Source organism: Schistocerca americana, chromosome 2 (assembly GCF_021461395.2).
Source record: "Schistocerca americana isolate TAMUIC-IGC-003095 chromosome 2, iqSchAmer2.1, whole genome shotgun sequence".
Lineage (NCBI taxonomy): Eukaryota > Metazoa > Arthropoda > Insecta > Orthoptera > Acrididae > Schistocerca > Schistocerca americana.
Genome location: NC_060120.1, coordinates 1,052,146,529 through 1,052,163,715, shown reverse-complemented (window position 1 = coordinate 1,052,163,715; position 17,187 = coordinate 1,052,146,529). Strand labels below are relative to the sequence as shown.

The window sequence follows — 17,187 nt, the reverse complement described above, 5'->3', positions numbered from 1 at the left end:
GTTGCGATGGAGCATTTCCTTTCACGCCAATCACCTGTCACCCTACCTAAAACCTCTTTCCTCATTACCTTAGCCACCTAACCGAGCGAGGTGGCGCAGTGGTTAGCACACTGGACTCGCATTCGGGAGGACGACGGTTCAATCCCGTCTCCGGCCATTCTGATTTAGGTTTTCCGTGATTTCCCTAAATCGTTTCAGGCAAATGCCGGGATGGTTCTTTTGAAAGGGCACGGCCGATTTCCTTCCCAATCCTTCCCTAACCCGAGGTTCCACTCCGTCTCTCATGACCTCGTTGTCGACGGGACGTTAAACACTAACCACCACCACCACCTTAGCCAGCTTCATCCTGACCCACAACTTCTTCACTTTTGATGGCCAGACATACCAACAATTAAAAGGAACAGCCATGGGTACCAGGATGGCCCCTTCGTACGCTAACCTATTCACGGGTCGCTTAGAGGAAGCCCTCTTGGTTACCCAGGCCTGCCAACCCAAAGTTTGGTACAGATTTATTGATGACATCTTCATGATCTGGACTCACAGTGAAGAAGAACTCCAGAATTTCCTCTCCAACCTCAACTCCTTTGGTTTCATCAGATTCACCTGGTCCTACTCCAAATCCCATGCCACTTTCCTTGATGTTGACCTCCACCTGTCCAATGGCCAGCTTCACACGTCAGTCCACATCAAACCCACCAACAAGCAACAGTACCTCCATTATGACAGCTGCCACCCATTCCACATCAAACAGTCCCTTCCCTACAGCCTAGGTCTTCGTGGCAAACGAATCTGCTCCAGTCCGGAATCCCTGAACCATTACACCAACAACCTGAAAACAGGTTTCGCATCCCGCAACTACCCTCCCGACCTGGTACAGAAGCAAATAACCAGAGCCAATTCCTCATCCCTTCAAATCCAGAACCTCCCACAGAAGAACCCCAAAAGTGCCCCACTTGTGACAGGATACTTTCCGGGACTGGATCAGACTCTGAATGTGGCTCTCCAGCAAGGATACAACTTCCTCAAATCCTGCCCTGAAATGAGATCCATCCTTCATGAAATCCTCCCCACTCCACCAAGAGTGTCTTTCCGCCGTCCACCTAACCTTCGTAATCTCTTAGTTCATCCCTATGAAATCCCCAAACCACCTTCCCTACCCTCTGGCTCCTACCCTTGTAACCGCCCCCGGTGTAAAACCTGTCCCATGCACCCTCCTACCACCACCTACTCCAGTCCTGTAACCCGGAAGGTGTACACGATCAAAGGCAGAGCCACATGTGAAAGCACCCACGTGATCTACCAACTGACCTGCCTACACTGTGACGCATTCTATGTGGGAATGACCACCAACAAACTGTCCATTTGCATGAATGGACACAGGCAGACAGTGTTTGTTGGTAATGAGGATCACCCTGTGGCTAAACATGCTTTGGTGCACGGCCAGCACATCTTGGCACAGTGTTACACCGTCCGGGTTATCTGGATACTTCCCACTAACACCAACCTATCCGAACTCCGGAGATGGGAACTTGCTCTTCAATATATCCTCTCTTCCCGTTATCCACCAGGCCTCAATCTCCGCTAATTTCAAGTTGCCGCCACTCATACCTCCCCTGTCATTCAACAACATCTTTGCCTCTGCACTTCTGCCTCGACTGACATCTCTGCCCAAACTCTGTGTCTTTAAATATGTCTGCTTATGTCTGTATATGTGTGTGTGTGCGCGAGTGTATACCCGTCCTTTTTTCCCCCTAAGGTAAGTCTTTCCGCTCCCGGGATTGGAATGACTCCTTACCCTCTCCCTTAAAACCCAAATCCTTTCGTCTTTCCCTCTCCTTCCCTCTTTCCTGATGAGGCAACAGTTTGTTGCGAAAGCTTGAATTTTGTGTGTTTGTTTGTGTTTGTTTGTGTGCCTGTCGACCTGCCAGCACTTTCATTTGGTAAGTCACATCGTCTTTGTTTTTAGATATATTTTTCCTACATGGAATGTTTCCCTCTATTATAACCAATTAAAGAAAAGGATAGATAGCTACTCACATGTGAGTAGCAGTCGGGCACAACAAAAGACTACTAAATGAGTAAGCTTTCAGACAAAAAGCATACTTCGGAATAGGACATTGTTCAATTCAGAAGAAGGTTTTTCGGCCGAAAGCTTACTGGTTTAGCAGTCTTTTGTTCCTGTCTGTGACTGAGCTTTTCCACTACATTAGGGAAAGGATAGATTGCTACTCAGTATATGGGGGAAGTGTGTATAGGAGTTGTTGAGTTGCCTGTATGGTGAGTAGCAGTCCAGCCTTTTCATCATATTGTCATTATTCCATCCTGGATTTACCATTGTTTGATATATAAAGTTGAATTTCTCAACCTATTTTCACTCACTGATCTCTCATAGCATTACATTGTGGGAGAAATTTATGTTGAGAAAGGTATTTTTCAAATAATTTTTCAGGTTTTTGCAGCATGATTGTTTAATGTTGTTCTTCTGGGTGTTCAATCAAGATGTTGAACCAGTACTCAATATTTTGATGTCAGAAGCACTGGTCTTCTTCATGTTTTGGGAGTTGTCCTGTTATGTGTATCCACTGCATGGGCCCCTACCAGCCTGGGAACTGTTGTTGATCTTCCCCACTAATTATAGTAGAGTTTGACCGCTGGTGCATGCAACCTTAGATGTTCTTTTGTTTCCCAGAGTTGGCACGGGTACGCCGTGAAACATACATTTTAGTAGAATTTCCCAGCTCTGGTGGAAGAGGTGGCTGGTGAAATTTTAATAAATTGAGTGCCGGACTCCAAACTTTTTTAAAATAAAACAATTACGTACATTTGATCAATAAGCTTTCTATAAATGAAAGTTTCCAGTGTTTCATTTTCGTTTTGGTCGGGCGATTTGGCAGTTAGTCTGACATATGCATAACACAACATTGTGCAATCATTCAGGTAGCAATTTCAAAATGGTTTTTGTGTAGAAATTGTGCAGGTTTATTTTGTTCACTTTTGTGTGCTGTTAAAAAAATCTTTTACAATTCGACTCAATGCTAAACTTCAGAATTTGCCACTTTATGGGAGGGCCATTGTCGACACTACGTATGTGATGGTCACTCTGTTGCATAGGTCATTTGTAGAGTCATATCTTTGTGTGCTGTTCTCATTTGCTTCCAGCATATATACAGAAAATTGTACCATGCATTCACCAGTAATAACCACATTGTTCTTAAAACGGGAATGCAAGACAGATGTGCTCTGTTTTGGTAGGCTGCACCAAGAGTGGAATGACTACAAGGTATTCTTCATTTTCCAGTGTGAGTATTGAGATACCTTTGATTATGTTTAGCCTATCCTGTGACAAGAGGTGTGTTCTAAAGCACATGTCAGCAATTTTGGGCAAATACTCCGTCTTTTGTAGACTGCGGCAAGTATTCTGTCGAGTAATGGGTCTTGGTTCATTGTATTGGGTATTCGTGGGTAGTGATAGGGAATTTGTTAGGGCTATGTTTCAGATTAGCAGTGGTTTGAAAACATTTAGCCATCTTCATGTGGAATTAGTAAACGAGGCAAGGTGTTGACATCAGCATGTTTAGAGGTGGGCTCAGTAAATATAAGTTTAAACAGTTACTTAATGATTACAGCGTAACTACTTTAAAGCATTGATAATTATTGATTCTCATATGAGTTTCATACAGTCTTTTATATTAATATCTATTGAATAGGCCACTACAAGTGACTTAAATGCACACATCTTTATTTTATGGTGGTGCAATAACGCAGTCTCACATTGGGATCATTTGGCAGCTTACGTAACTACATTGCACTCTGCCAGGCACAGTGACAAAACAACAGTACGTCAGTGCATCTCGTATTTTTCTTGATGACACTGTGGTTCCACTGGCAACTTCAATCTTGGTACTTGTCGTCCTAATACTTAATGATAAGGTCAGTGTGGTCCAGGCATAATAATTTGGGTGATGCAATGAAACGGGAGCCTCCTTAATATTGCTTCTACCATAAATGACCATGTTTGCATAAAAATTTTGATAGTATAAATATCTGATCCTTTAAATTATATGAAATAAAGGAAAGGCAACCACTCACTTACAGCTGACGTGTGTGGCCTGTAGAAACGCACAAAGGAAAACGGTATTGACACTAGCTTTCAAGCTCCTCTCTCTCTCTCTCTCTCTCTCTCTCTCTCTCTCTCTCTCTCTCTCTCTCTCTCTCTCTCTCTCTCTCTCACTCTCCATCTCCCCCCCCCCCCCCCCACCACCACCACCACCACCACCACCACAAAAAAAAAAAAAAAAAAAAATGAAGAAGGGGTATTTTGAGATATTAAAGGTCAAAGGGTAAGGTCAGTGACCTTGAATGTGAAAATTCTTAGAAACTTGTCATATTGCAGATCAATGTAAATCTTTACTCATTAGCTATTCAGTAATACAAGTTTCATTGGTCTATGTCGATTAGAACCAGAACTATAACCATTTATATTGACACAGATGCATGTAAATTTCACACAATTTCCAAACTCGGCAAACCTGTAATGTTCTTCACAATTGTAATATACCTCTGTAAATTGGTAGTTTCCCATCTCTTGTCTGAATCATTGAATGCACCAAATTTGAAAGAAATCTGAGACGGCCGGGCTGGAAAGTCACTGTTCTGCATTGAAGTGACATAGAATTACCTGTTCACACTACTCTGAACATCTTTGTAGTCCCCCAAATTTTCTGTCAAACAGTCTTCCTCACTATCTCATCAAGACTGATGTTTGCCCGGACTGGATTTGACTCTTGTCTCTGCGTTATGTGGCTGTAAACTTTCAACTTGTGATAAACAACATATAAAAGGGTTACTTTTTTCTGTATGTCAAATAATTCATTCAATCTTTGTGTCAGTCATACTGCCAACTAATAAGATTGCATAAAATTGCGACTCATTCATGTGTAAGTACATTGGTGGATAACTTAACCATTTCACACCTGTAAACTTCATTAGAAGGCAGGAGGGTCTGTTCCACTCAGCCGGTAAACTGCTGCAGAATTTGAGAGAAACCTGTGTCACTCACCCGGTGGAATGTTGTAGCAGTTCAAATTCACCTGGTATTTTTCTGCTTCACTTCTGTGAAAGTTCGACCTATGCGGCATCTAGCAGCTGTGTCGGAAGACTGCACTTAGCAGTAGAGTCACCAGATCGCAGCTGCATCCAGTTTCAAAGCATAGTTTCAGTTTCTGTTGAAATATTAATGGTCCATCTTGTTTCAGTTCTGTACTGATGTGTTGAGCTCCTCACTTAGTTGTGTTGTAAGCAATCCAATACAACACTGTGCGTCATTCCTTGCTTCAAGATTTGTTGTACACAGACAAATTTTTGAAGTGTAAAACTCTGTGCAATGAAATTGATGTAATGTAGTGTACTGACATATAATGTAAACCAAATATAAGTAATGAATTGTTTAGGAATAAAGGAGATGACTCACCAAAAGACAGAAGCGGTGCAGTGTTGGTAGGCACACGAAACTGAAGGTATGGAGCTTGGCTATCTTCAACAGTGCACTTCCTTTTTCTAGTTTTAGGAAAAGTGCGCGTGCACACACACACACACACACACACACACACACACACACACACACCAGTCTCCCTACATTGTGCTTAGTGGGCTACCAGCAGTGTGTGTGTGTGTGTGTGTGTGTGTGTGTGTGTGTGCGTGCGTGCGTGCGCGCGCGCACGCAGGCGGGCGTGTGTGCGTGCACACTTGTTCATATGTTTTTCCAACATCTAGAAAAAGAAAAAAGGAAGTGCATGTTGAAAGCTAGCCAAGCTCCATACCTTTTGTTTGAATGCCTGTCGACAACACAGTGCTTCCGCCTTTCAGTGAGTCATCTCCTTTATTTCTAAATAACTCATAATTTTCAACCAGAACATTCCTTACAATAAATATAAATAACGACAATATTATGTAAAGGATAGCTGCTACTCACCATATAGCAAAGATGTTGAGTCACAGATAGGCACAGCAAAAAGTCTGTCAGACAAAGTTTTCAGCCAATCAGGGCTTCATCAGAATTAGACCACACACACACACACACACACACACACACACACACACACACACAAAAATGTGACAACAATCTCTCATTGTAAATAAACATTACCGTCCATGTAGAAATAGAAATAACATTAAATATACATTTTAAACAACAAAGCACCCTCCTCCCCATTGCTGTTTCCAAAACCAATTGTCTGATGGAAGGTACCAAAAAATTACACAAATTGTCTAAAAGAAGATCTAGAACCATCTTTTTATTCAAAATGAAGATCAAGACAGTTGAATGTATGTATAAATGTTTTCTCAAATAAGTATACAATATAAAGTCGTATTAGTGTGCTTAAACTATGAGTGTGGAGGCAGTGACAGAGAAGTATCGGGTGGTAGTGGGAAAAGTATGCCATACAACAAGTATGCCCAGGCGGGACTGGCTCATGCCCACTGCGTATGACTCGCCTATCACTTCACTTGTGCAAAAGGATTAATAAATTAATTACATTAACAACAGCAACAATAACAGTAACAAGTCAATAGGAGGCTGAGATAGTCTCTCACAGCAACTGGCTTTCTACTTCATACGCATATTGTCAAAGTCATATGATGCAAAGTCATTGTGCCAGTAGAGTTTCCAAGAAAGCATTGCTGCGCCGCACCGTGTACTCGTGCTCATATGTGAAAGAAGTACACATTTTATTTCTTGCTGTGCATAATTTTGCCAAATTATGGGAGAACCATTTGCAGGATGATGTACGAGTGTGTCTCGATTTTAGTAAGGACTGATGTCTCTTCATAGATAAAATTAAAATTCATCATTACACCTATTTCTCTTCTCCTGCTGTTTAGTAAGACTGGTGCTATATGTAACTTCCACAGATTGTGTGCGTCACTGTTATCAAAGGGTCTTCCATTCTTACGTACCATTGCTTTCCTGTTCTGCTGTTATAGTAAATGATATCAGTTCGTGGTGTTTACCATATGTCTGGGTATCTTTTTCTTAGCTGCTTTTTCTCCAAGACTTTGGCTTAAATGTTGACAGAATGCTATGTTACTTTTCGTTAATTTGCATTATGTCGATACACAGCAGTCTTAAGTAACATGTTCAGAGTCCTTATTTTAATTTATTCACATCCAACATGTCCCTAGTAATTTTTATTTAACTGTTGTTATTTTAAAGCATCACTTTGTTTTGGTCTGTCATTTTAGGTGTGAAAGAACCGTCTGCACAACAGCCTCGTCAATCTACAACTACACAGACCTTATACGAAGATCAAGATTTCCTTCAAAGTCAGAGTGGAACTACACTGCTTGATAAGTTCACCTACTGCTTGCTGGTCAAATGCAGTGCTGAGGTATGAACTAGAAATATGCATTGTATGTAATATATTATTTCTAGTCTCGATTTAGCATTCTTACTGTCATTTACAAGAAATAGCTATATGCTGTTATTTATTAGGTGTTACCATTGTGAGCACTATGTACGTAAAAGCAATAATTTTTTCCGCTGACACAGTGGCAAAATTTTAGCAGTTTATTGGTGTATGTTGTGTTCTATAAAGCTACCAGGTCAGCACACCTTTCGAACAATTGCAGTTCAAGTTAGAGTTTACTTAGTTTTCTTTAATCAGGGAACGCAAATGCCAGAATGGCCACTTGAATGACATCATGACTATTTATTTCCCTTTATCGTGTTAGTGATAAACCAAAGATTATAAATATAAAAAATAGGCTTTTTAATTATAACGTATACAGTGTTGCATTAATGACTGTGATATTTATATGAAGGGAAACTTATTTCCTAGGTGTCTTTTTTAATTTCAGTACTTGTGTATCTTTTTAAAACAAATGACTTCATTATCTGCTCATTTGTTGAAGTGTTGAAGGGAAAGTATCATGTACGGCTTATCTCTGACAACTTCAGATAAATCATAAAAAGCAAAGTACATGTCGAATTCTTGTGTAGACAATGCTGGAGATCTCAGGGCAAAACAGCCACCCACATTTTTTACACATTGTGTGATATAGTGGAAGTGACAGTCTCATTTGCAAGACTGTGTGCACATGACATTTCCCTACCATAATGGATATAACACTTTGGTATACAACCATCATCTATGATTTATCAATGAAGATTTAACTTGTAATTCAGAAATGGAGTGCTGTGCAACAAAAATGAACATTTTAATTTAGAAGCAGTTACCATTGAAGGGTTAAATGCTCATAACTGTATATTTTGGTAGTAAACTTACCAGTGTAATAGCAACTGTGCCACACGCTTTATCCCTTATTTATAAGACGTGAAGTGTACGGATTTTTCACTTTATGACATGCATCTCTTAGAAAGTATCGAAATATAGTGGTAAAAGGATGGATCGTGCATTGCTTGCTATTTTCACATTGTTTTATAAGTTGTGCTCACTCTTGAGTGGTGAGCATCTCAAACAGCTCAGCTAACAATGTGTTTTAGGTTGTTTGAAATCAGAATTCTGTAGCTAACACTGATCAGCACAACCAGTCTTCTATGATCGTTAAGTGCTTTATGTACTGCAGTTGTCACCATTTGATCGGACAGTGGAAAATTGTATGTTTCTGTTTTCGCTGAACCAGCTGTGTTACCATTTGATCTAATAGTGGAATGCTGTATGTTTCGATTTCCACTTAACCAGCTGTATTACAAGGACAGTAGAAACTTTGCAGTAAAACTCTAGAACCTTAATGTCTGATGATGTGCATTACTCGTGACGAAGCAAGCCGGCATATTTTTACTTCCCCTCTTGTTTTGCCATCTGCTCCTTAAATTCATTTTTTCACTTTTAAATAATTACTATTAACATACATGAGTATAATCTGCATTTTCATAAAAGAGAAAGGTTGGCCCTTAGTTTTAAAGAATATAACACCAGATCGAATTTTGTGCTTAGTTTTATGCATGTAATTGATTTTCTAATTTATTCTGACTATGCCAAGGTAGTATCTTCTTGTATAGGGTGAACTCAGTAACTGTTTCGTAACTTAAATTCTATTGTTGAAGTTTAAACAAATATAAATTCTATAATAATTGTAACATTTGGAATACGAAACACTAGCATTCTTTAAGTATTTATGTGGCTTTATTTGAAAACATGTTAGCAAAACCAGCCCTTAATTAATTCCAAAGTAATTAACAGTTTTGTCAGAAGTCTTGTTTGCGTAACGATGTCTGTTAATTTCATCATTTAAACAAATAATTCGGTTTAAACCTTGTAGTAGAAGAAACTGTTAAAAAGAACCAATTTTTCGATGTAGTCAGTTATTTTAATGAGTTAAGTTTTAATTGCAATTTCTGTAAATTTAACTTCATACAATGTGTAGTTTCAGTACCTATTATTGTGAGTATATATAAGGGTCGTATTTTTGGTCACAAGACAGTCAGTCTACAGCCGAGTTTCAGACGAGGAACCTGTGTTGGTTAGAACAACAACAATGCATCAACTTAACAGTGTAATAAGTATTACACAATTAGGCCGTGTGTTAAAACAGTGAGTATGTGCTCCATATGTACCTTTCTATTCTTCAAGAACTGTGAACTTTGTGGTTAGGTTTTTACTGCTCGTAGATGTTCAACAGTAAACTATTGTAGCAGTATGTGGATGGTTCGCCTGCTAACTATTAATGAGGCTTACAGGAAGTTAGAACAATAGTGTACTGGCCATACATAACTGTGTATTATTGGGGGGCTGGGTTGGTGAAAAGTGAAAGTAAAAGACTGTGAAACGCAACTGTGCATCTGTCGGCTACATCAAAGTAGTCAGTGTTTACTTCCAAACCCCATTTTACAGCCAGTGTAGCAATGAAGTATGTCGACACTGAAGACAGTCAGCAAGCAAATAAATAAATAAATAAGGCAGGCAGAACCGTTAAAACTGCCATGGACTTTTTGGAGATGATAAAGTTATCTTTAATGAATAGGACAGGAAAATTTCGTGAAAACAATATATGATAAATATCAAATCAGCTTGCTTTAGCAAAAATTACACAAAATACGGCTTTTTTTCTGGGATGTTTCAAAAATTGGCATTTTCCTGTATGAAAATGTTATGAATCTGAGGACATCCATTTATTAAAAAATTTTAACTGAATGTTGAAACTGAAACTGAAACGAGGTGATGCCAAACTGCACGACAAATTGTAAAGGAAATGGCGCATTTGGTCCAGTTCTTCAATGCAGTGCATCAGTTAAACTGCAGATTTTCGTAGTACGGAAGTATAAATAATAAAACCGCTAAATACAGCACTTAAATTTTCCAAACATGAAAAGCAGCATAGTGTCGACTTCATTTGCCAATCGTGAACAGCATACATGATGTCTTGCAAACATCACAGTTGCCACTTATGTCACAGATGGAAGAATTTGAATCATGCTGCACGAGTAGTGTATTTTATTGTTTCATATGTGCTGGAATAATTTATAAGAAAAATTATAATTAATAAGAAGAAATGCTGAAAACTTGCCACCTGCAAAATGCAGACTGAATAAATACATCTCCAGGATGACACACATGTATTAACATCAGAAATGGTAACATCAAATAACAGTTAAACCTCCCGAAACTACAAAAGTTGTTTTTATCCTGAAAAGCAAGAGAAACTGTAATGTAGTAATGTATATGTAACAACTGTATAACTCGTATATTACATACATAAAACAAACTTGTATCACAGACATCTGAAGCTCCTTCACATCTAAAAGAAGTGAATATATATATATATATATATATATATATATATATATATATATATATATATATATATATAGGGGACCATACCACGTGGGAAAAATATATCTAAAAACAAAGATGATGTGACTTACCGAACGAAAGCGCTGGCACGTCGATAAACGAAAGCGCTGGCACGTCGATAGACACACAAACAAACACATGAAATTCTAGCTTTCGCAACAAACAGTCGCTTCATCAGGAAAGAGGGAAGGAGAGGGAAAGACGAAAGGATGTGGGTTTTAAGGGAGAGGGTAAGGAGTCATTCGAATCCCGGGAGCAGAAAGACTTACCTTAGGGGGAAAAAAAGGACTGGTATACACTCGCGCGCACACACACACATATCCCTATTGGGATAGTCTTTCCGCTCCCGGGATTGGAATGACTCCTTACCCTCTCCCTTAAAACCCACATCCTTTCGTCTTTCCCTCTCCTTCCCTCTTTCCTGATGAGGCAACAGTTTGTTGCGAAAGCTTGAATTTCGTGTGTATGTTTGTGTTTGTTTGTGTGTCTATCGACCTGCCAGCACTTTCGTTCGGTAAGTAACTTCATTTGTGATTTTAGATATATTTTTCCCACGATATATATATATATATATATATATATATATATATATATATATATATATATATATCTGTGTGTGTGTGTGTGTGTGTGTGTGTGTGTGCAGGCCGATAGACACACAAACACACACATACATACACACAAAATTCAAGCTTTCGCAACAAACAGTTGCTTCATCAGGAAAGAGGGAAGGAGAGGGAAAGACGAAAGAATGTGGGTTTTAAGGGAGAGGGTAAGGAGTCATTCCAATCCCGGGAGCGGAAAAACTTACCTTAGGGGGGGGGGGGGGGGGGGGGAAAAGGACAGGTATACACTCGCGCGCGCACTCGCACACATATCCATCCGCACATACACAGACACAAGCAGACATTTGTAAAGGCAAAGAGTTTGGGCAGAGATCAGAGTCTCTCCCATCTACTCAATCTCCCACTTCCGGCTCCACTCCCTCCAAAACCTCAAAATTCCAATCAACACAATCTGGAACCACAACACCCTAATTCAGTAGTTAACCTTTCCTCCAAACCTCTCTCCCAATCCGAAACCTCTGTCCTATCCAAAGGCCGCACCTTCAGCCCCACTCCCAGATTCAACCAAACAGCCCTCGTCAAAGATTTACTGTCCTACACTCGTACTCTCTGCTGGAAATATCACTTTGCCACGAAGAAAAATGATCCTAATCCTACTCCTAATGATCCAACTCCCCAAGACACTATCCAAATTGAACCCTGCCTGGAACAGTTCCGTCCTCCGTCACAGCGGGACCCACCTCCTCTTCCTGAAAATCACCCCCTCCAAACCTTCCAGAAATTTCTGACTTCCAGCCTTGCCTCTCAATCCTTCTTAAAAAACCTTAATCCTACTCCCAACATCACCACTGCTGAAGCCCAGGCTATCTGTGATCTGAAGGCTGACCGTTCAATCGTCATTCTTCCGGCGGACAAGGGTTCCACGACAGTGGTACTTGATCGTCGGGAGTATGTGGCTGAGGGTCTGCGTCAGCTTTCAGACAACAACACATACAAAGTTTGCCAAGGTAATCCCATTTCTGATGTCCAGGAGGAGCTTCAAGGAATCCTCAGAACATTAGGCCCCCTACAAAACCTTTCACCTGACTCCATCAACCTCCTGACCCCACCGACACCTCGCACCCCTACCTTCTACCTTCTTCCTAAAATTCACAAACCCAATCATCCCGGCCGCCCCATTGTAGCTGGTCACCAAGCCCCCACAGAACGTATCTCTGCCTACGTAGATCAACACCTTCAACCCATTACATGCAGTCTCCCATCCTTCGTCAAAGACACCAACCACTTTCTCGAACGCCTGGAATCCTTACCCAGTCTGTTACCCCAGGAAACCATTCTTGTAACCATTGATGCCACTTCCTTATACACAAATATTCAGCATGTCCAGGGCCTCACTGCGATGGAGCATTTCCTTTCGCGCCGATCACCTGCCACCCTACCTGAAACCTCTTTCCTCATTACCTTAGCCAGCTTCATCCTGACCCACAACTTCTTCACTTTGTAAGGCCAGACATACCAACAATTAAAGGGAACAGCCATGGGTACCAGGATGGCCCCTTCGTACGCCAGCCTATTCACGGGTCGCTTAGAGGAAGCCTTCTTGGTTACCCAGGCCTGCCAACCCAAAGTTTGGTACAGATTTATTGATGACATCTTCATGATCTGGACTCACAGTGAAGAAGAACTTCAGAATTTCCTCTCCAACCTCAACTCCTTTGGTTTCATCAGATTCACCTGGTCCTACTCTAAATCCCATGCCACTTTCCTTGACGTTGACCTCCAACTGTCCAATGGCCAGCTTCACACGTCAGTCCACATCAAACCCACCAACAAGCAACAGTACCTCCATTATGACAGCTGCCACCCATTCCACATCAAACAGTCCCTTCCCTACAGCCTAGGTCTTCGTGGCAAACGAATCTGCTCCAGTCCGGAATCCCTGAACCATTACACCAACAACCTGACAACAGCTTTCGCATCCCGCAACTACCCTCCCGACCTGGTACAGAAGCAAATAACCAGAGCCAATTCCTCATCCCTTCAAACCCAGAACCTCCCACAGAAGAACCCCAAAAGTGCCCCACTTGTGACAGGATACTTTCCGGGACTGGATCAGACTCTGAATGTGGCTCTCCAGCAGGGATACGACTTCCTCAAATCCTGCCCTGAAATGAGATCCATCCTTCATGAAATCCTCCCCATTCCACCAAGAGTGTCTTTCCGCCGTCCACCTAACCTTCGTAACCTGTTAGTTCATCCCTATGAAATCCCCAAACCACCTTCCCTACCCTCTGGCTCCTACCCTTGCAACTGCCCCCAGTGTAAAACCTGTCCCATGCACCCTCCCACCACCACCTACTCGAGTCCTGTAACCCGGAAGGTGTACACGATCAAAGGCAGAGCCATGTTTGAAAGCACCCACGTGATTTTCCAACTGACCTGCCTACACTGTGAAGCTTTCTATGTGGGAATGATCAGCAACAAACTGTCCATTCGCATGAATGGACACAGGCAGACAGTGTTTGTTGGTAATGAGGATCACCCTGTGGCTAAACATGCTTTGGTGCACGGCCAGCACATCTTGGCACAGTGTTACATCGTCCGGGTTATCTGGATACTTCCCACTAACACCAACCTGTCAGAACTCCGGAGATGGGAACTTGCCCTTCAGTATATCCTCTCTTCTCGTTATCCGCCAGGCCTCAACCTCCGCTAATTTCAAGTTGCCACCACTCATACCTCACCTGTCTTTCAACAACATCTTTGCCTCTCTACTTCCGCCTCGACTGACATCTCTGCCCAAACTCTTTGCCGTTACAAATATCTGCTTGTGTCTGTGTATGAGCGGATGGATATATATCTGTGTGTGTGTGTGTGTGTGTGTGTGTGTGTGTGTGTGTGTGTGCGAGTGTATACCTGTCCTTTTTTGCCCCTAAGGTAAGTCTTTCCGCTCCCGGGATTGGAATGACTCCTTACCCTCTCCCTTAAAACCCACATCCTTTCGTCTTTCCCTCTCCTTCCCTCTTTCCTGATGAAGCGACTGTTTGTTGCGAAAGCTAGAATTGTGTGTATGTTTGTGTGTCTATCGACCTGCCAGCACTTTTCTTTGGCAAGTCTCATCATCTTTATTTTTAGATATATTTTTCCTACGTGGAATGTTTCACTCTGTGTGTGTGTGTGTGTGTGTGTGTGTGTGTGTGTGTGTGTGTGTGTGGTGGGGGAACTGCTTTTCATTTAGTTGCAAAGATGGAATACCCCTCCGTGAAGTAGTGTGAGTGACTGGATCTTATGGAATCACTTTCAATGGTTTTGCCAACTCTCGACAAGCTTACCACCTTTCAAAATAACTTAGACCTCGAGCTAAGCAACAAATCAGGCGCCCTTCCCCCCCAAACTACTGGTGTTTGTGAAACATAGTGCCTCCCAATTCTTTATATGGTGACTTCGTTGACGGACCTACAACCTCACCTCTACTTGTACTGCTTAAGGTCCTCAAAGGTGTTCTTTAAGATTTGGAAACAGACGAAAATTGGATGGGACAGTATAGATGATGATCAATGACAGTTAACTGTGGAGGATAATCAACGGCAGTTATCCCAAGGCTCCCATTGTTACAGGTTCGTAACATTTGCGTGCAGCCTGGCATTGCCATACTGAAGGAGAGAGTGCTCCGTGTGTGGACAAACTCTTCAGTCTGACAACATAGTTAACTTATTCATTGCCTTGTTAAGTGCTACAATTCGGAGCACTCTAGTGGCAGAGGGTTGTAACTTGCATCAGCAAAGCAGAGAAGTTAACTGAGTAATATGAATGAAATTTAATACCTCAACCAGTATTGAGAACAGTATGAAAAATTCGGAGGCATTACTTTTCAGGAGGGCCTCAGACATTCATGAAATGGGAGGAATATTATTGAATAAACATTGAAATAAAAACTGTTAGTGATCTGTTTGACAAGTAGAAACACGTTTGAATGATGCCTTGTGTTGTATGCTGTAATTTGCTGATAAAAGCAAATCCAGCCTGCATCACATGTTTTACGTGTTTGTGAAGCTACAGTGCTGTCTTTGGCAGTTTTTGCATCTTTACTTAGAACTGAAAGCAAGCACTTTGATGCATGATGTTGTTAATGATATCTGCAGTCTTGTTTTTGGTGGAATTTTTTTCCAAAAAATATTGGAAAATGTGACATCGCCAAATGAAACTACCATCTCTGTTCCAAATTAAAAGAGTCTTTTTGTTATTATGGAAAAAATGAATTTTTGGTGATGAAACCAGCAAGCTTCTGAAAAACAATATAAGACAAATACTTCAGGCAAAGGTGAAGAAAACACTGAAACATACAGGATTGCACCTTCAGACTAGGCTAACAACTCTTATGGCCACAGGTCCATACAAATCTGTGTTCCCCACCCTAGCTTCTTGTTTCCAACATAGAATCATACTAATGAAATTTAGTAGTAGTGCCATGTATGAAAGGCTGTTTAGTATATGTATGCAGAGCTATGAAGAGGTAACAAATTTCTTTGTAATTTATTGGAAAACCAACTTTCCATGCCATCAGGAAATGTGGACATCGTCGAATGTCTCGTGTTTTTTGAAGGCAAATATGCAGGTGGTAGTTCTCACATTACAGTAAACTGTTGCTGTATCAGCAGCGTAATGTTTCAGAAGAGAAATTTGAAGTAATGACAATGCTTTTGTTTGGAAAACTTTCAATGGTATATGGTTATTGAATTATTTTCCATTTGATTAGATTTTATGGGTTTAATGTAAGTGATGCCTTTGCTGGAAAGCAGTGAAATAAGGGTAAAAAAAGGAGCAACTGTAACTTCAAAGATAAGCTTTCAAAAAGTGTTTCCCTTATTGGTAAAATGGATACTCCGTATAAGCAGGTGACTACACCAAAATTGAAAAAAGTACCATCAAAATTAGTAAAATGACATCGAGATTAGCTTTAAAATAAAATAATTTATTTTTTTTCTGTCCCTAATAATGAAGTACCATATGAAAAAAGCCGCAGAAATACCAGTAAGATCTTGAGAAGATTTCAAATTGCTACAAAGATTGACAACTTGCTTTAAATGCGCAGAAATGTAAAATTATGCTAAAAAAAAAGGTCGTAACCTGTGACAGCAATATCGGTGATTTAAAATTAGACTGAGCATAAAATCATTGAAATACCTAAGTTTATCAATGTGTATGGATATGAAATAAAATGATCACTTAGGCATAATCGTAGATAAGGCAGGTGGCACACTTCAGGGTCATTGGTAGTGTACTGAGAAAACACAGTCAGTCTGCAAAGAAGACTGCTTACAAAACACTTTTGCATCTTGTCTTAGTGAACTGGCAAATGCTTGAAGATAATCCAAATTATCTCATGAAGCTCTTGCAAATTTCAGGAACCAATAAGAAGTGAAGAATGTAGAGACATTCTTCAGTCCTCTATGTATTGCTGACACAGGGACTGTAAAGACAATAGTATCACTGCACAGACAGAAGCATTTAAGCAATTAATCTTCCCACTTTTCATGCGAACATTGTTACAAGAAGAATGCCTAACAAGCAGTATCATTGATGTTGTAGTTGCTCAGATATGCAGAGATTAGTCAGTCGACGTCCATTCCTTACTTCTTTGTGGGTCAGTAGTGTCGGCTACGTATTCAGTTAAGTGGAAACTAGCAGTTTGGGTGAAACGATGGGCAGTATTGTCTAACCTTCTAAAAATACTTAAGGTGTTTATATCATTCATTCATCAATAAGGTTTTATGATTAAGAGAAGTTTACTGTAGCTAAATTCATGA

General features: G+C 40.7%; 1 protein-coding gene across 1 annotated transcript in view; it reads left to right on the top strand.

Annotated features, from left to right (window-relative positions):
* Nucleotides 1–17,187, top strand: part of LOC124596466 (E3 ubiquitin-protein ligase UBR5) — a 354,797-nt gene that overhangs the window by 168,603 nt on the left and 169,007 nt on the right. Inside the window, exon 23 of the mRNA XM_047135607.1 lies at nucleotides 7,243–7,388. Coding sequence (XP_046991563.1) covers nucleotides 7,243–7,388 — 146 coding nt within the window. The remainder of the gene's footprint in view (nucleotides 1–7,242; nucleotides 7,389–17,187) is intronic.